We start from the raw sequence: 21,441 nt of genomic DNA on the forward strand, positions 1-21,441 counted from the left end.
TTGACGTTTGTAGAGTGCCAAAATATTCTAACTGTGCCTTTTTACTCTTGTTTGGCTTTCCAACAGGGCAGCCTTTTGTGAATGGTACTACTGTATCAGAAATGATATTAAAAATTTCAATTCTTGTGCCATCATTTCATTGTGAGATGGTGTTTTGGTGGTGGTAGTCATGGGTTTGGGGTTTTTTTGGGTTTTGGTTTTTTTTGGATGGTGGGGGTTTGGAGGGTTTTTGTTGGTTTTTATGGTTGGGGTTTTTTTAATTTCTGCAGACTTATGAAGCCTCTCTTCATATACCCAGCACAACTTCCCCACAAGATACAGTCAAGGTATCCAAGGAACTGTCTTGTTCACATGACTATCATACACTAAGAAGTAATCCTAAAAAAGCCCCTATATATGAAATAACAAAAGGATGCCTACCAAGGATAACAAACAGGTTTGGATTCAAAATCATTTAATCAGTAACAGTCCCTGTGGAAGGTCAGTCCCAATGCAAAAAACCCCTAAGATTCTGTTGCCTGAACTTGCATTCACTCCCTTAAATCCTAATATTTCTTAAGCTAACTCCCAGCTTGCCCTAGTGATAACCATAACATTCTTGCAGACACTGAACCTCCTGATTCTGAAAGATGTTTACATCTTACAAAGATGATCTAACTTCTGAAAATTTCTGTTTCTCCATGCTGACTGCAAAAGTAAACCATGCCAACTATTCCACATAACCAAGTTTTAAGCATCTATCAGATGTCTAAACATCATAACATCCATAACGTAAATATGGATATCACTCTGTGCCAGAAAGTTCTTGTTTGCTTTTACTAAGGATAAATGCTTCAATCTAACAAAGTCATCATGTTCACAGTTCTGATTTTTTTCCTTTTAGAAGCTAAATATCCAAGAATTTATCTGAGAGCCCAGTGAAACACTAGAAGTCTGGTCAATCATTACAGAAAAGGACAGGACGTATCTGCAACTCAGCAACTTGTCTCCTTCTCCAGTAATATTCTTTTTACAGACATGTCCCCTTCCAAGAGATAGATAGAGGATCTACTTAACTCAAATGAAGACAAATCAGGTTTAAGATTTGCATTAGCTGGGGTATTACAATAAGATGAATATGCTTCTTGGGGTGGAAATAAAAAGAGAGATAAAAGGCAATTGAAGAATAACTAGAATAGTGTTGAGGACTTGCCTTCCTAGGGGAAAGATCTGTTGCATGCAGGAAAAAGCCTGAAAATGGCTGAGACAAAAAGGAACAAGGAACAAATATAGAAGACAAAAGCTAGTAAGAAGATGAGACAGAAGTGAGGTAAGAAGTAGAGAGAGAAGAGGAATCTATACCTGGTGAGCATTGAGACTGCAATGAGCATGAACATGTGCATCTCATCTGGCTCCTCACAGAGGAAGGAGACACTGCAAGCAGCAAACTTATTAATTCAGCTGGCAGTGGCCTACAGGGGAATCCCACAGGTTCCAGTCTGCCAGCACACAAGAAAACGCAAATTCCTTTCCCTTCAGACTGATACCTCAGTAGCATGCTGCTATCTAAGAAACTATAAAGAAAAACTAAGAACAAGAGAGGGTCACCAATCCAGCTCACCCCTGGAATAGTGACCAATGCCAAATATAGAAAATACAGATCAAGACTGTATGTATCCTAAAATATGACAGGTAATGTCACATCTGAAAATTCTAGGTTTATGGCTGAAAGAAAACAGAATTGGAATGAACAAATTTTTGCTCATTCACACAAGAACAGAAAATTATTTTTGTGTAATCAATTTTACTCCAGAACAGGTTACTGAATCATATCTAGAAGGTTTATCTCCTTGAAATACAAGAACTTTTAGGCTTTATAAATGATCTTATTTTTTTCCCATTTTATGTACATTTCCTAAACTATCACACTACACAGATAACTTAATCTTATATAGCATGTTGAAATGCTTTATAGAGATGTTGACAGCATGCTGATAGGTTATTCCAGTAATCTGCATAACTAATATTAGACAGGATTTGCAAATGGCAAAACAAAGCCCAATTGTATGACAAATATGAGTATTTGAAGAAGAAATAGTCTCAAGATATATTTGACAGGAAAATTCATTGCCTGTCCTATTAACAAAACTTTCTGCCACTAAAGCAACATTACATCTATGATGGAATACTGAACTACAGCATTCAGATTTATTGAAACACTTTTGTCTTACATTTAATACTAGTAAATTATTTTATGGAAACAGAAGCCTACCACATGTGCCATGGAGATTTAAAAAGAAGCAGTAGAATTCATGTTTCCCATTGTTATTGTTTTCTGGGTTCATTGCTGAATTACCAAGAGTCAAACCCCTTGGACATCAGTTACTTTTCAGAAGTCAGAAAAAAGAGTGGAACAAAAAGGTTTCACTAATCTCCATGGCACAAGAGTCTCTAATTCAATCATCACAAGGATTTCAGTCATCATTTAGGTAATCTCTCCAACTCAAATTGAAAAACCACCTGGGTTGTTGTGACAACAGAATCATCTGGCGCAAGGAAAATGTCGCCATTTCTTTTGGATTCCGAACAATAATCTGGGACCAGAAGCAGTAAAACCAAAGAAAAGTGCTGAAATTTTGCTACATAATGTGCTATTTCATTGAAAATAGAGATATCTGTGTTGTTCATGGAAGTTTGAAAGCTCTCACAATGTAAACAGATGTACATTTCACCTCTGAATCAAAACAACATCAATCGATTTCTGACAAAGGCAGGATTTCATCCCTCCTCACTGCTCTTACTTCAGTCAATATACAGAGTTTGAAACTTAACTAGATGTACTTATTATTCAGTATATATTTTCATTTTTTTACTTTTCCTTTAAAAATTTGAACATGCAACCCCATAGTACTGTAACATCAAAGTTAAAAGATATAATGACAATAAAATTAAAAAAAACACAATTAATAAAAATGTTCCAGTCTTTATATTAATTTTATGCAATGATAGATTTAAATGTGTAACTTAATTTTTTAATATTTTAAAGTGAAATTAATTTGATCAGAGACATCTTGGGTTATTTATCTGTTATAGCTATCTATCTATTTATATAATCCATTGTGGGTTTTCATCCTGAAAGTTAATGTGAAATAAGGATTATTTGAAAAAGAATCAGTGTTAAAGTGCAGAAAAAACACTTCTAGTCTTTGCCATTGGGCTTATCTGCAATGATGGAGAATGCCAGAAAAATTCCATATGTGTGCAACAAAGTGCTAATAATACAGATACAAAATATATAATACTGTAATTATGGCAACATGCCTTTTGATACTGTCATAGATGTTCTAAAAAGTCATATTAGAGGTATATTCCAAAATCTGGAATTGGACTGATAATAAGAGATGCTTACACATTATTAAACACTCCTACCTTTCTGTTTCAGCTGCAGGGCCTTTCCTAGTTTGTTTTTGGCTGCTATATCTTTCCACTTTTCTGGACTGCCTGTGAAATGACATGTCAGAAAAGAAATAAACAAAGAAGAAAAAGAATACAGAAATATGAAGATTATTTATTAATGTATTATAAAGGTAATAAAAGAAACAGTTGACAGATGAGAAAGTGACAACTATCGTCATAACCAGGCTGGTGAAGTCAAGGTTTAACAGACATTGCATTAATTAGGTTTGATTGAGGCTCATGGTGTGCAGTTTATGAGGTATCAAAACAGGGAAGAAAACATTAATCCTGACTGAGCCCTCAACTAGTTTCTACTTCACAGCCTGCATTTGAATGGAAACAATGACTCCTCATAGACATGTCTTAACAGTATGAAAAACAAGTTCAGAGTAGACAGCAGGAAAAAAACCTTGCAGAAAGAACCAGAAATACTATTTGAAGGTTTAGAAAGATTTAAAAATTGCTTTTAGATCCAAATTTCAAAAGCAAGACAAATACTGCATCATACCAGACTCTAAAAAGGCTGTCATTATATTAATAAAAACTTGGTTTTTTCAAAAATCTCATTCCATTAAAGTTTTTAGAAACAGATTAAACCATTTCTATATTCTTCCTAGTCAATATAAGTAAGTTAGAAATTATTTCACTTCTTCACTCCTTTCCTACACAAATCTTTTACAGAATTCATCTGACATTTGGATAATGAGGCATTAGTTACCTCAGACAATCTCAGCACTTGCTTTGATATTTAATAAGGACAATGAAGAGTAATACGAGTCTATGTATTTAAGAGTCTATATATTTAAGAACAAAGGTAAAGCCTCATTTCCCATTTATTACTCAGAACAATAAATATATGTAAATCTTTGCAAGTCTTGTGTTCTGTACTATCTATAATAATGTTAGCATTTGAAAATTAGGATTTACTACTTTAAACCTCAGAAAATCATCAATATGAATTATTTTTTCAGAAGAAAAAGTGCATACAGTGTTTCAGGATTGGTAAAATTAAACCAGGGAGTGATGATTATTCAATCCTAGACCAAAAATGCTGAAAAACTTTAATACATGCAAGATCTTGCAATGATACAATCAATGTCATATATTAGGCTATATAAATTACTGTGAGAAAAACAGAGAGACATAAATAATATTTAAAATAGCATGTTTTCCTTTTAAACTTTTATGGTTATAAAGAGTAATCCAGTGCCTGAACTGCAAGAGACCAAAACAGCTGTGACACCAAGTTATGACCAAAGAATACAATCATAGTGGATTTTAAATATTTTTACCCATTGCAATACTTTATGAGTGTTTTATTGTGATGCAGTGGATTCAACAAAAAAGAAAACACTGCAGCAAAATACAAAATGCTTTCTGCATGAGCAGAGGTCATTACCTGATGCTTTCTGGATTTTAAAAAATGCATTTTCTCACAAAAAATAGTATATCAGATTAAAAACTGAAATCCCTTTTGTTGTCATTTTTTTTTCAGATTAATTTTTAGTATATTTTCATAGCTTTTCAATTTTTTTCCTTTACCAGGACAAATATAAAGTGGATACCAGGAAAAAGCACATATTAAATGCTGCAACTTTGCTTAAAACCTATAGATAGCAAAGTTTTTAAAGTTATGGCTAGATGCACTGTATGCAGCAGCATTACCATTCAAATTACGTCACCCTCTTCTGGTTTTGGTTCTGTTTAGCTGGTTCTGTTTGGGGTTTATTTTTTATTTTTCTCTTACTCCTTATGTTGCTCGCCTAGCTTGTGACTTGGCATGCAGTGCAGAAAGAGAGCACAGTGAGTGGTTTCAGTCAGGTGGAAAAGCTAAGAGCAGGATGTGCTTTGCTGTGACAAGTAACACAGGAATATACTGAGCAGAATACACTTATTTCTCTGCTCTCAGGGCTGCCCCTAGAAATTATTTAAAATCAGCTTCCTTTTTGTTTCCTCCCTCTGGCTAAGATGATGCTGTATACATTTCCAATTAGCTCAACATGCTCTGATTTACTTCCTAAACATACTTCATAGGAGAAAAAAAAATTATCCATGAATGATACATGCATATATGCAGTTGCACATAAAACCAGGGGGAAAAACAAAAGAAAATGCGTGAAAGAATGCAGAGCATATGAAGAATATACTATAACCAATACCTCATTTACTTGATCTACGATTTCAGTAAATAAGGATACCTCTGTGCTGCTCCAGGTTTAGCACTTAGGTGGTCTACACTGTCCTGTTTTGGAATGCAAGACTCCAGCGTCCTTGTTCTTCACAATATTTGGAAACATGGATGTGAATTTGGACGAATGAGCAGAAACAGAGAGATGGTCACATGCAGTGAAGGTGGAGACATGCAGTCAAATACATAAACAAAAAGCATTAAGTCACTATCTATTGAGAAAATCTGTATTTCTCATTTTCCTACACCAAACACTATAAAATTTTAGATGTAAGATCAGCAGTCTAAGATGTAATGAAGTATAGAAAGAAAGCCATACCAGCATTTTTAAAAACCATTACACTCTACATGCTGAATGACAGCACTGTTATTTAATAGGTGCTATTATCCTTCTTGAGAATATATAAACATATAAAAAAACCTCTTTGCTTAAGAAGATACATATTTTGTCATTATATTGTGAAATTCTCCTGAAAATGCAAGTAAATTTCCTAACTTAATGTATTTTGATGAAACCTTCATATTGTATTGCCACATAGCTTCTACAGTAGCAATTAGCAATAATTCAAGAGTAAAGTAGAATCATTGACTCAGATTTTTTAAAAATAAAAAGTATATGGGAATATTTCTGAATTTCTATGGTATTTTAATTCCTGCTGAAGCCACAGAATGTGTTCACATCTTCCAATTTGGCAAAAATGTTCTTATCCTGTTGGTTTATTATTAGTTTTTAATGAAATATAAGATCTATGAATGGAGGCTTGGTTTTTTTCAAATTTCAGAATTGGATTTTAATGAGAAAAACTCAGCAAAATTTGTGGTCCACTAATAATCTAAGTTTTGTAATATATTTGCATCTATACATCCATTAGGGTCAGGAAAGGCTAGAATTTCTCTTTAAGATCATAAATCTTCCAACTATCACATCAAATCATTGAACAATATATATCATATACAGACAAGTACTACATGTTGTTTTATAAACAGACAAGTTATTTACAGCTCATGTTCCAATGTTCTACATGCCTCCGTATATTTAACAGGTTTGTGTTGGTAAATCTACACACAGAAATTTGACAATATTCCTACTGAAATTAAAAATTACTACTTCTGAGATGAAAACATAACATTTTTATACAATCCAGTGTCCAGTATTTTTAAATTATTTATTCCTGTCTTATACAATAGCCCTCAGTGGTTTGCAGTGTTACTTTATGCAGCCTTGAAGTCACCAAGAATGTCCAGTTCAGTACTTCCTGACTTTCACTGAAGTTTTCTTAAAGGCTGGATTTGCATGGTACCTGCAAGTACCAGGAGGGCACTTGCTCTGCAGCTGGCTTCAGCTGACTCTGGGACATTCTTTTACACATGCATGCAGACAGACAAAAGCTACTTCTCTTAAATGAAAATATATGAGAATCCCTTTTTTTTCAAAGGCTTATTTTATCCAGTCTTGTTATATGCTGATATTATATGCAGATTTTTCCAGAAGAACAGTCTGAAAAAAATGTTCACCTACCATTAAATGCTCAGCTTTCATTAACCTTGTTTTTATCATCACTTAAAATTTCACAGTTCTCCAGATACCCATCTGTCTACGCTGTAGACACTACAGATTAAGACTTTCTAATTTCTAATAGAAAAAACAAAAAAAAAACTTTCAAGGAATTACACTATCAAATTCAATAGAAAAACTATCCTTTAAAATGTCTTCTAGAAATACATGATACTAACCAAACATTTGCAAATTTTTCGCACTGAAATAATACATAACTCATGTCTTCATCTCATCAATGTATCAAGGAGTCACTTCTTCCTGACATGGCAAGTGAACAAATTCCAGAAGAACAATCTTGCCACAGCTTTTATCAAAATTTATGCTAACAACCATTAGAAATAAATACAATGTTGCAAAAGTTAATTTATCAAAATTAGAAATAATGCATAAGTCATAGATTTAAGAAATGTATTCAGAAACAGATCTTGATTGCATTCTATATGCAAATTGGACCCATTTGTAATACAAATCTGTAATGTACTCAAATGAAGAGTAAGATGAAGTCTGTCATAGTCAATTAATCAGTGAAATATTCAAAAGTTGTGATAAGCAGTTAGTTTTTTATCCCTGCTGATCCATCAGTCATTTCCCAACAGCCACCACTTCAGCTGTGATACAAGCATATCTTAAAAAAACTTTAATTATTGAACTGAGTAGTATTGGCCCACTGCAATAAACATATGAATTAATCAGAACAAATGTAAGCTTATAGAGTAGACAGCAAAGGTAAAGCACCTTTGATTCCCTCACGGATGTTCTCTCTACAGAGATGCAATGCAAAAAACTCAGTGTTCTCAGAATTTCTCTTAACGGCAAAGAAAATCCTGGAACTGGTAGGGTGCAAACACTCATCAGCACTGAGGTTAGCTTAAATTCCTTCTGTGTTCATCAGTGCCTGACTGCCCATCATTGGGTTTTGGTGACCAGATTGCATGCAAGACTTAAAAATACAAGAAGGCACCAATTTCATATAGAAAATCATACACCTGTTTATACATCTCAAAAACTTTCCACAACAGATTCCATATCCTAAAGATGCTTCATTGTAAGATGTTTGCTGGTGGGTATTAGATGATTTCAGCCTTTCTACAGAAAATTTCAGCTGACATAAAAGGGCTTACTATTTTGCATTGAGAATGGTAGTATTTAGATGAAGACCTCATTAAACTGATTTTTTTCAAGTCTGATACTCTGAAGCCAAAGGCAATCTTTCCATTGACTCAAAAAATGAGAATCAAAATTACTTTAAAATGCCTAGAAGACATAAAGTACATTTGTAAACTCTTAATAGCTGTCCCATCAAAGGGATGTGTTGGCAAAATTTCTGGAAATGCAGTATGTGTAAGGGAGGACAGATTTGAAATGATGTTTCACTGATTAAATTTTGAAATTTATAATGCTGTTTAACTCAAATTTTAAAAAAAGAAATACTACCCACAGCTACAGACTTGCCACCTGGTATGAGTGGAATATTTCCAGTATCAAGTAAACAAGATAAATCAAAGCACAAATATCAGTACTGTGGGTAGACTTTAGCAGAAGGTCAGGACTGACACCACTGGTATTTCACTCTTACAGTTTTAAGTGAAAGCACATAAGTTCATGTACAGATTATTTACATTAACCTGTATTTACATCAATCTGTACCCTGTCACTTACTGCAATACAAAATACTGAAAGAAAAATTTTGAATTTGCATTTAAATATCAATTGCAATGTCTGCTTAAAATACAGCCAGATCTATCTGGAAATAAAATTTTAAAAAAATTACTGCTGCCAAAGCAATGGGATACCAAAACTTACGTGATTAGAAAGCTTGTGAGAAGTAAAAAAAACAAAGGTACTTCTATTAATCATAGGTGATATTCAGCAAAAAAATTTATTTAAAGCCCTGATGTTCTTAATCAAACCTACCTTATTAGGAAAACCTGCTCCATGGGGGCCATCCTGATTTGGATAGAATTTATAAACAGTGCCAATTTTTACATACATCAACTAGAAAGTGTTACCAAGACCTCCAACATATCAGCCTGTGGGGTTTTTTCCCCATTAGGAACAGTTTGTTGAAAAAAGGAAAACCAAAACCAATGAAAACAAACATGTACACAAGAATATGCTCTACAACAAGTATTTATCACATTATAAAGCACCACCAGCACCATTTACAGAACAACAGGTAAAAACAGACTAAAGAACATTAACACAGATAATGTTCTGTTGTATCAGACATCATATTTCGTGTCTTGTCACTACTCAGACAAACAGAAAACTTCAGAAGATATTCATTCTTCTGTGCTTTATAACAGTTCGACAAAACGCAGAGATGAGATCTAAACTGCTGTTTTATTTTGGGCTTCTGGAGGTTGTAAGTCTCCACATATATGCACACTTCTAAATTTCAGAGTACTCCTTTGAGAGTGCAAGATGCAGTAAGGCATTTTTCAGCTGGGAGGAGTTGACTAGTACCTGTCATCCTCCGGAGATGCATGCTGGATATGAATCCTGGGACTAGTAGGTCGTCTCCTCTCTAGGGAGGGGGACCATCTACCCCTGTTTGCCCGTTCAATAAAACAGGAAAAAAATATGATATTTAGTTTGTGGTGAAATTATATATATGGGATTTGGGACTGGAAAAAATACCCCAAAAAGTAATGAAAGTGTGTAATTTAATTTTTTTTTCTAACATCTTTCCAATTATACTTTATTTAGGGCTGCTTAATGCAGAAACATCACATCTGAAAAGAAGGTGTGCCCAAAGATGTAGAATTTAGATCAATATAAATCTTCTATACAGTGTACCATTAAGCTTTCAAACAGTCTCAATGCTTGACTACCTAAAAGCCTGTCATTTGTTTAGGAAGTTGCAATTCCAAATTAAAAAAGACTTTCAAAGACCATACAATGGTCATTATCATGGTGTTTTGTTAATCTTATTCCTCCTCGGTAAAAATGTAGTGCTACTCATTGTAATAAAAGTTCTAGGGCATAAAGTCTGTGTTTTCTGGAATGCAGTGAAAGAATGCAGGTAAATTATTTGACTAAAACTAAATGTGTGTGTAACACACATTTGTGTACAAGTACTGGGGTAATTTTTTTGTCACTTGAAAACATACGGTGAAAGTGTGTGCAGCCAGCTTCCTCTTCAGCTCATTTCTCTTCATCCCTGCAATACATGCCAGTATATTATGCTACACAACTAAAGTCTACAGAAAGAACCTGAATTGAGAATGAAAACTGATGCATTATGTAATTTTTTTCTTGAAAAAGGTCATTCAATGTAGAATTATATATACTATAATTACTATATATATATCTATATGTAATGTATTATGTATATGTACTAACTGGACTGATGATGCTTATTTTTTTGGGATGCCATGTGTTTGTAATGCAACAAGTGTATACATAACAATTTACAATACTAAAACAAACTGATTTACTGACATATAGCAAAATGTTTGCACAAACTCAGCACAAGTATCTAATATTTCCCTTTCTGAGGCATTCTTCCAGTCCATGTAATAAGGAAAAGGGTTTGATTTATGAAACATGCAAATAACAAAGGTTTCAGGGACATGAGCATTATTTGAACAGTTAGGTAGGTCTTTCAGATGTTTTAAGAGCAAATACGTGGTTAGTAGTTTCTTTTTCTCTCTAGAGCAAGAGTTATAGAAAATGTTAATGCATCAGTGCACTCAGTCAAAGCCCTTAATATGCTGATATCCACCACAGATATTAAAGAGCGTTTGATAGAATTAACTAGGTAATTCAGTAAGAATTTCCAGAACATGCTCCCTTTCATTGAATGCTGAATGACTGTGAGCCACAGTACAACACCAACATGTAACTGCCTATTTATCTGCATGGTTGGGAAAGAACCAGAAAGACAGTATGTCACAAACCTAATGCAAACAGTTATTTCACTGCACATTATTGTAAATGGAAATGGGGGTATCTGACATAACTGTTAAGGGCATGCAATATAAAAATCAACATGAAATCAGGACAAGCTTTAATTGGATCAACCTCCCTGGTATCTGTTTATGATTAGGCAACAGGTAACTAGTTCTGTCTCTTGTTTAGATAGTAGTGACCAGATGACAGAAAACCTCTTGCTTTGATTCCCACTTTAATGAAGCACCTCAGAACAAATATAACACAGCTGTGGGGCTGTATTTTGCAGGTCTGCTGACCCTTGTACATGATCTAATCCCTAGGCTGTGCTCCTCAGTTTTATTTGCTCAGATCTCCACTAAGTCATGTCTCAGGCCAAAAGCATACCAGAAGTACCAATCATTGCAACTATTCTTGTACTAACTGCTAATACATACAACTACTTGCAACAGCAGAAATTTCAAGGGTAAATAATAGCCATACCACATATGATTAACTATCACTGACAGCAATTCTAAATCAGTCTGGGAAACATGCTATTATGACGAAAAAACATTTCTAAATCAGTTCAGAGTCTGCCCTTGAAACTCATGTCTATGTGTTTTCCTGACCAGAGATGGGTGTTGAAAAGAAATTTCTGCATTCTAATGAAATAGCACTCAATTTACAAGGAAAAAAGCAGAAATTTTGAGACACAATGAAAAAGATAATGAAAAAAAAAAAAAACCAACACTTTCAATGGCTATAGAGGACAAAATATAAACTTAAAGATGTCTTGCAAATAATCAAAGGAACTTCAACCACACAATCATTTTGGAAAAAAAAAATTAGCAAAACAGCTTGGAATAAACAGAGGGTAGATGGTTGGAAAAGAAAAAAAGGCAGGCATGGTGCAACTGCATAGAGGAATTAGTAGGGATCAATATTTTTGAATGTCCAAGAGTATACTGTGCAGAAGAGAAGTATATGAAGGATTAAACTGTACGAAATCAGTCCATTTAGCAAAAAACTTCAGCAGGCCTGTGTCAAAGGCAAGGTCAGTTTGCCAGTCAAGTTATATGGGCATTAATTGGTCAAATGACGGAACTTATAGGAGGAGAAAAGGAATTCATTGTTCTTTCAGTTCTGCTATACTGAAACTAACTGTACTTTCACATCACAAATTCACATATACAGCTGAAAGTAGTTTTCCGCTGGTATAAGCGAGTCAACAGAATAACTTCTGGCAAAGCAGTGTCTAAAAAACCAGTAACTACTCTGACTATTCCAAATGACATGAATGATATTGTATAAAGTTCAAGGATTCCAGCAAATCAGTGACAGAGAGAAATAGGGTTCTACTGTCCATCTGTTACAACACTTCCATTTTGTTAAACGGTGGTTTATTTTAGCTCTTGTTCTCAAATATAATCTAATTCACACCCTGTGAGTCAAAAGGTTAGGGGGAATAAATAGGGAATAAATAGAACTAATTTTCCATAGGTAAGTGCATTCCTAAATTTGTTAAAGAAAATATAAAAAGCTGTATTTAGAAGTCTATATTTAGAGGCCTGAAAGTCTAGACTTTAACATCTACAGTGCTGTCATTCATTGAGGGGAGAAGGAAGAAGAAACAGCATGAAAACAACTAACAACATCTTCAGCATAAGTCTCTCAAACATACTGATAAAGTGCTGTAGACTGGACCTCACAAGAGTGCTTCTCTTTGATGGACCAATTCTAGATCTGACAAGTGTCTCATCTCCTCTAAGTCTCCAGTAACAAACACAACCTTTTCCATATTGTCTATTACATTGTAATTTCTATTGTGTTTAGTATTTCATTATAATTACTTTCAAAAAAGATTTCCTACACTTAAGGTGAACTTGTCTTATAATATTTTAAATGTTTTGTTCTCATCTCGTCCAGCACAGAATCAAAATGCGTTCTACAGACCCTGAACTTTATTCTCTGTTCTTCAGACGAAAGAGTCCTCTATCATCACATGCAACTGATGACTAACTTCATGTTCAAGTGAAAACAGATTCCACATTCAACAGAGGAGAATAAAATCCTATAAAATTTATGTTGCCCAAAACAAAACTATTAATTTGGTGGGGTTTATCTATTAAATATAACACCCTCCTCCAAAATTTGAGCTGCATAGGGAAATCTGTGTCACAAGAAAGGAAGAAAAATCTTCTGCCATAGCCACACATATCTTATTATTTTCAATGAAACGATTAAGAAAAAATTGAATACTAATTTCCTTAACAAGAGTTTTTCTCATCTATGAAGGATCCCAAGTGAAAACCTCCTATTTAGGACTTCTAAAAGCAAACAAAAACTTTCAGAGGATGGGCAATTTTTCTGTATCAGACTCACTGATGATTTGGCAAAATCACATATTTAGTGGTAACAGAGGCCATTAATATGGGCTGAACACTTTCCTTTAAGAGGAACTCATGCAAAATGATGCAGAGTCTGCACAGGGCCCAGTGGACAGAGGTTGCAGGATAAGAATTCTAAAGACATAATAGAACTACTTCACATCAGGACAGACGTAGTTTTGAGTATAAAATTTTTACTAGATAGTTTATAATTACCAGTTAGTTTCATTGAATATTCAACTTGATGGGTGGCATCCTGAAGCAAGTACAGAACACAGTGCTCACATTTATATGCAATTATAATAAGTAACTGCTTGTAGATGAAGACAGTTGTTATATTTACACACTCTGTTATTAATATGATGTTTCAATATTTTTTAAAAATATCTGGAAAAATATCTGTATTTCATTCTAAGTGGCTCTACATTAGCTGACTTTTTTCTGTTTTTTAATAACCATGTTCATATTATCTGTAATGACTTGAGCTCAGACTTAAAAAGGAATACAGTAATTTCACGACCATAAGGTGCACCAGACTATAAGACGCACCCCCCGGGAGTCAGCAAATTTCGCAACTTTGTAGATCATATAAGGTGCACCGGACTATAAGGCACACTTTTTTTTTGCCATGAAGTTCCGTGCTGGGTGCAACAAAGTAACTAATTAGTAACAGAATCCCACGATTGTGAATTTACTGGAAGGTGCCTAATTTGCAAACATTTTTCACAGATTGGTGTAGACTTTAAACGCAGCCCCAAGTGCCCTCCCTGTGCGCGAGGCCCGTCACTCCCACCCGCCCTCACTGGCAAGACGGACCTCGGGGCGGCTGCGGTTGGCAGCTGCCAAGGGTTGGGGTAGCCATGGCTCACACCTCGGGGTTGCTGTGGTTCAGGGCGGCTTGGAACCATCCGCGGCTTGGGGTGGCGCGGCGCTGCCCGCTCCCTCTCTCCCTGTGCAGCTCCTGCTGGCCAGGGGCTGCTTGCCCCCTCTCTCCCTGTGCAGCTGCCGCTGGCCGGGGACTGGGCGGTGCCTCTCAGCCCGCGCGGCCAGCAGGGGCTGGGTGGTGCTGCCCAACCTGCGCAGCCGGTGGGGGTTGGTATGGGGGGCTGGGCAGTGCCTCTTAGCCCGTGCAGCCAGTGGGGGCTGGGACGGGGGCCTGGGCAGTGCCGTCCAGCCCGCGTGGTTGGCCGCTCCTGCCCCCCACTCGCAGCTCGGTGCTCCTGTGGCACTACCCCCCCTTACGGCTCGGCTCACAGCTCGCACTTTTTTCTTGCAGCGAGGAGCTGAGCTGCGTGCAACAAAGTAACGAATTACTGGCAGTTTGCAAACATTTTTCACAGACTGGCGTAGCCTTTTAACGCAGCCCCAGGTGCCCTCCCCGTGCTGCAGGTCCCCACACTCCCGCCCGCTCCCGGCACCGGTTGGCGCGGCTTGCATCTCCTGGCTAGCATTGTGCCGTCGCGGGTCCCGGCTTCCCCTGCCTGGCGGCCACAGCTGCTGCAGGCCCAGGCACTCCCGCCCGGCGCTGGTTGGCACAGCTCGGCTTACGGCTCGGCCGCCACGGCTGCTGGCGGCTCCTTCCCCTCACACCCGGGCTGTGGCCGCCAGCGGCTTCTTGTTGTCCCCGCGCCTGGCGCCACCCAGTGGTCCCTTGTTCCCCCCCCGCCAGCTCCTTGTTTCCCTTGCGCCCGGGTCGCGGACGCTGCCGCCCAGCGGCTTCTCGTTCACCCCGCGCCAGAGCTGGGGCCAGCTCCCTCTCTCCCTGTACAGCTCCTGCTGGCTGCGGCTGCCCGCTCCTGCCCCCGCTCGTGACTCGGTGCTCCCGCAACACCGCCTCCACAGTGCGGCTCACACTTCCGGGTTTGAGAATTTCACAACTTTGTCCATTATATAAGGTGCACCAGACTATAAGGTGCGCTTCCGGGTTCGGGGGAAAATTTTAGTCAAAAGGGTGTGCCTTATAGTCGTGAAATTACTGTAAACTACTGTAGTTCCATCAGGGATACCCTCAGTAGAACATTAGTCACTTCTCTGCAACAAGAGCATAACTTAAGAAGAGCACAGTTCCACCCAAGAAGCAGCAGGAAGTGGGGAGAAAGGAACAGGAAATTATGAACGAAAAAAGAGGAAAGTGCATTCTTAGTGCCTTTTTTCACACATCCTGTCCCACAATAAAGAAAATAACACAATTGTTACTACCGCCACACCTGTATCAACTGAAAATGCACTATTAACTTCCATACTAGTTAAATATGTACTCACAGACAAAATCATAATTCTGTCCTATTTCCATGCAAAGGGAGCCTAATATTGCCCTTAGTGAACCTAAAATCTCTCTCTAAAGTTATACAATTGTTAGCCAAAAACATGGGTAGTGATGAAAAGCTCTCTCTCATGGAATCATCCTTTTTACACCAGTAATATTTGATTCAACTAAAATTTTGAAGCAAGTTATCATAATTGTAAAAGTACAGAAAGCATCCATAACATGCCTGCACAATGTATGTGACACAATAATAGTTTGTTTAAATTGCAAACATGTTTTAAGACTTATGTGAACTTTAATATAATATCAGACCAAAACAACCTTAATGCAGTTCTCTGCCTTGCAAAAGCAGATGCAGTAGATTAAAGAAAGCAATGATGTTTGGCTGTTTTGTAAAAAATATATCAGTATTGATACCATTCTGGTTTGAAATGTGAGAGTTTTGTTGCACTTTCTAATTTATGCCACTGCTTTATTAGCAGTCCACAGAACAAGCACGAAACAGATGTAATGCTTTTTTAGCAAATGATGATGAAGATTCACAACCAAGTGGTAGTTTCAAAATACTTAACACTGCAATGCTATTATCAGCATACTGAGGACTTTTGTAAACAAAGACATTAGCTTGAACTAAAACAAAGGAAGTAGCCAGAAGCGGTTATAAACTCCAACACACAATTTACATGACATACATGAATATAGGAGCAAAAATGTCTACAAATACCAAAGCAGACAAGAATGTACAAGAATGTAGAATACTCATATGAAGAAAAACAAAACTTATTAAGATCACCAGCACAGATGACAAGAAATTAATAAGTTTTTATTTTATACCTTTCTCGTTCTGGTGAATGCAAACTAGTATCTGGTCTCAAGCAGTTGGTACTAGCACTCCTAGCCCTGTCAAGGGAGGGCTGCAGTTCACTAGTGCCAGTGCATTGCATCCAATGGTAGAAGAGAAAGAAAAAGAAAACAAAGAAAGGAATACAATGTTAGATATTAACTCATAAAATAATGCTCTTTTTACAGAAAATGTAGAATCACAATGATTTAATTAAGGAAAACATAAAAGAGTTGACTGGATGATAGTGTCAAGATTTGTTTAGAAAGTAAAAGCAAACAAAAGGCTGCTAGAAATTTTTTGCAAATATCACTGAAATGTTTAAAACTGAATGAGACAGAACAGCATCCACTTGTAAAAAAAGTGGAATGAGAAATACCAAACAATAAAGTTATATCCTTATAACAGCAGTAAGTCATAAGCCAACATAAAAGGATGTGATCCCCTATATGTCATGTGAAATCCCTTTACACTGAAGTTCATTTATTCTGCAAAATCCATACCAGATACCAAACAAATGGGGGGATTAATCCTCAGTGTCTTACCTAACCAGTAGATCATCTCCAAATTTCGATATTCGTGAATTAAGGCAATCATGAAGGAGTGAAATATCCTGTCTAATCACGGATTTGGTCTTAGCACATGCAGGAAGAGTTGAGCTTTGTAAATTAAAATTATTTAAACAAAATGAAAATAAATTTAACATGTAACAGAAATCTCATACATAAACAAAAGAATGTAATAAAGAAAAACATGCAACATAATTTTAACAGTGAAGACAACTCCAACTAATACAAAGTAGTTTAGTAGTTTGGTTTAGGTTTTTTGTGATACAGGTGTTAATTAAAACAATTAGATGAAGTTATTTTAGGATTTTATCCCTTATGTCTCAGTCACAAAAATGTATGAAACATTTTGTTATTTTTTTTCTTTAACAAGGGAAGTCTATTTATGTTTTCTAAAAAGAAGCTAACTACTTAAAGGGGACTCTAAACGCTTCTTACCTGTATAGGTTCCAATGAGTACCATTTTCTAGTAAAGGCATCTTGGGTGGTAATGTTTTATAGTGCCTAACAGAACTTCTTGAATGTGGTGAGTCAGAAAACAACACAGGACAACATAAAAACATGCCAGAAATAAAAAGACAGGTAAAGGCAAGCCAAGACTGATCAGAACATAAAATAAATGCATAATATTCTATTATTTTGTATAGCTGTAGGAATAGATATCTCGCAGCTCTCCAGGGGCAAAATTTTGCATTCCTCATTTTCTTAATGAAGTGCATAAACTTATGCAAATAATAGTACAGCTCAGATGTTTTCTTGAAATGAAAGTAATATATATTCCATTTATAGATACTTCTAATTAAAATATACAGACTGCTTTAAGCTGATATTAAATTTACATTTATTTCTCTCAGAGATGCCTTACTTAGACCTGCAGAGATTTTAACCTAAGTTGCTAAGCATGGAAGTCTTGCTAAAACAGAGATATATAGTATAACAAAATTAATTGCAGATGTATTAGCAGCTGGTTTTTTTGAATGTGGGTCTTCTGAAAGTGGCATATCAGCTTTAAAATGTACGAGTAATTAAATGTTATTAATTGTAAACTATTTTAAAAACTTAGGAGAGGTACTACATGAACCAGCACAGCAGCACTAAGTTATTACATGACAACAGTCTAATACCATCATAGATTTTAGAGAAGGAAATGTTTATTTTATCAGCCAGCTCCACCCAAAAACAACGGAGAAATTTAAAGGCAGGCAGTGCTGCTGAATGGAATTATGGCCATTTAATGGCTAAGGTTTAATAAAAACATTTTAACAATTTTCCTCATACCCTACTAGGGCACAGCTATAGATTTACTAGGAGAAGAAGCAGCAGGCTTGAGGATTTTACAGCATCAAGAACAGCCTGTCCTGATAGGACCTTTTGATTCCACTTAAGCCTCGGACTAAAACACAGCAGGCTCAACATTAGAAACCTGTCTGATGAATCAGACAGATGAATCAAATCTCTGCCTGGAAATATCAGTGTTTGTAAAACCCTGAGGGATTTAACAGAGGAACTTTGACCCTGCTTGTGTGGGTTTAGTGGACACCATAGGTGATTTCTCTATCAGAGGTCACTGCAACGTCACAAAGCAGGAATAAAGGAATGGTTGTCATCAGGCCAATCCAATATGGGCAGATATTACCAATCAAAGTAGGGGTGATCTAAGACATGGAATGTGACAACCCATGATCTGTAGCATAGGTACACACCTTTCCAGCATTTCTGCTATTAGTTAATCATTGCATACAGAGCAACAGGATGGACAGCAAGGATTAGTATTCCAAACTGGTGCATTAAACTCACCATATATCTTAACTTTGTAGCTTGGACTACCTAATTTCTTTCATTTTACATGAAACCATTAACATTTCTTTCCCATTTTAAGCTGAGGCTGTCCCAAGGACTATTAAGCCATTGCTCAGTGAGCTGCCTAGAAAACAAGGATAAAGCCTTATAAAAATGCTAACATGAATAAATGTCAGAATATACTAGAAATAAGAAAGGACAAAAGAAGGCATAGAACAAATTTTTCCTGAAACTGTTCTCAAAACTACCCTTTCAAGAATGTACATTGCCAGTTTTGGGGTATTATTTGGAATTGAGGTGTATAAGCTTCAGAGTTAAATTTAAATGAATCAATCTATTGTCACCTATTGCATTTATATTCACCTTCAACACATTATTGTAAGTACCACAGTATACCACTACTGTTATTTTTACAGGGTTACTTTTTGGGTTTTTTGATCACAAAAGTACAGTAACAGTAAATGGAATAAAGAAAAAGGCAAGGAAGAGCTCAAGGCTCTGAATTCAGCATAGCTATTATCTATCTCTACTGCTGTCCTTGCACAACTTTTTGCTGTGGCCAGACTAGTTTGGTAGATTTGTAAAACTTTTAGACAGCTAATGGCTGGACAAAGTGTACCAAAAGCTTACAATGCTGTATTTACTTCATTAATTGAGACTTTAAGCAATGTAATTGAAAAATTATAAAGGCAATTATAATCTTTAAGAGGGAAAGGAGAAAGCACTGCTCTGGGGGCAGGTAGAGGGTGAAGTTACAGAAGATGGAACAAAAAGGACATGGGAAAAAGGCAGGAAAAATTGCTATTGTCTGACAATAAACAGACATAAAATAACAAGAAGTTAAATTATTAAAACCTAAAACCTAAAATCTTGAGGAAAAAGCCTTCTCAGCTGATGTATGAGAATGAAAACATTTCTACTGATAGTAAAGACTAATTTAACCGTTTCACTGAAAGCTGATTTTTTTTTTTTAAAGTGTACACATTTATTATTTTAATTTTATACTACTCTGCTTTACAACAGAACCCTATTACAGCATCTTCAATACTGCTTCAAATTTGATGATGAAGATTAAAGCAAGTCAAGGCATTTAAAAAAATTAAACCACGTTGTAAGAGAAAATCCTACATTAAGTAAATGAATAATGGCACTAGACAACATGGTTTAACATTTGATGATTTTAAATATCTAGCACTGACACAAAACTCTGATCAACAGCCAGATCCTTGAAGCGACCAAGGGTAACTACCTGGTTGAATTAGTTGAATTATTAACTACTTTAACTTCAACCTACATTTTTACTTATTGTAAATGAAAGATGTTCTACACAATGTAATGGATTTTTAATAATGTTAACAGACATGTGGAAAAAAAGGTGGGTGAGTAGACTTTGATTTTTTAGATAAAGATATTTCAGTCCTGTTTAGTTTCACAACACTGGAAAATGGTAAGACATTGAGTTCCAAGCTTTGGAACAAAAGATTAGTGAAGACTAAGATGGGCCCAAACTGCAAGTTTACATGTGGATCCAAATTACAGAATAATTTTTCAATGCAAAACAAGTAATATAAAACCCCTCAAATCTGGGACTTCTGGTAAGCCCAGTCCTCTGCAAGTGACTAAATCAGCATGAAATTAGGTGTCACAAGAAGCAAAGATTGTTTAATTGTGCATGGCTGTTATATAAACAGAAAAATGCAAATAAAAGGAAACAAAACCAACTAAAAAAACCACAAAGTTTGAAATTATTACCATGTTGTCATGCATTGGGAGATCAGGACTTTTGTGACTAGACAGAAAATATACCACAAAATACAACTGCAAAACCAAAGTTCCTTCAACTCCTTTAATCCTTACTACTGAGGTGCAAAAACAGATATGCACATCTGAATTAAGACAAACAAAAAAGGACAACTGACATCTGGACCACAATGTACCTGGAAGTTCTTTATTTACTGGGACTAAATACCACCATGGAAAAAACGTTGGGCACACAAAGTATGGACAGCTAACCAGATGTGTTCATGATTCCCACATTCCTGTATTTACCTGATGGTATGTAGGCACTCTGCACTTCTTCCTCGCTTTGCTCTGGGCAGCATAAGAAGCTCACTGCACAGACAGGATGGGTGGTGAGTGAAACAGATATAGTTATGAAGCATTAGATGACATGGGTTATGCCAATGAGAAGCAAATGAAAACATAAAAAGAAATGAGAAGCCTTCACCCAGATAGTCTGATAAGACTGCACGTCTCAAAAAATATGAGCCAAAAAATGCATGTAATAACTACAGTTTCAACAAATTCATTTTAATGTGGCATCTCCTTATGTGATATTTTTCTTTCTAACTCAGAATTACTTTTTCATAACTCTTCATGATGAAGCAAATACATAAAATGGCTACAGTTTTCTAATAACCTCCTGTCTCATGAACTAATTAATGGAGAACTGCTTTAGGAAAAAAAAAGATGCCTGTTGTTTGTTTAGTGTTGGGTTTTGTAGCTTCATAAGCTGCAAAATCAT

The 21,441-nt window shown here is 36.1% G+C and overlaps 1 protein-coding gene across 29 annotated transcripts in view; it reads right to left on the reverse strand.

Moving 5' to 3' along the window:
• The window catches only part of RIMS1 (regulating synaptic membrane exocytosis 1), a 310,442-nt gene that overhangs the window by 81,158 nt on the left and 207,843 nt on the right, over positions 1-21,441 (reverse strand). For 13 of the 29 annotated variants that reach the window (XM_033054830.2, XM_033054822.2, XM_033054845.2 and 10 more), the window contains 5 exons: positions 20,967-21,029; positions 16,545-16,634; positions 9,648-9,731; positions 5,634-5,711; positions 3,409-3,480 (listed from right to left, as the gene is read on the reverse strand). In XM_033054830.2, the coding sequence (XP_032910721.1) occupies positions 3,409-3,480; positions 5,634-5,711; positions 9,648-9,731; positions 16,545-16,634; positions 20,967-21,029 (387 nt within the window). Of the gene's footprint in view, positions 1-3,408; positions 3,481-5,633; positions 5,712-9,647; positions 9,732-16,544; positions 16,635-17,096; positions 17,211-17,555; positions 17,634-20,962; positions 21,030-21,441 lie in introns of those variants that run through there. The other 16 variants (XM_033054834.2, XM_033054833.2, XM_033054825.2 and 13 more) reach the window with 6 other exon arrangements.

The sequence above is a fragment of the Catharus ustulatus genome, chromosome 3 (genome assembly GCF_009819885.2).
Source record: "Catharus ustulatus isolate bCatUst1 chromosome 3, bCatUst1.pri.v2, whole genome shotgun sequence".
Classification (NCBI taxonomy): domain Eukaryota; kingdom Metazoa; phylum Chordata; class Aves; order Passeriformes; family Turdidae; genus Catharus; species Catharus ustulatus.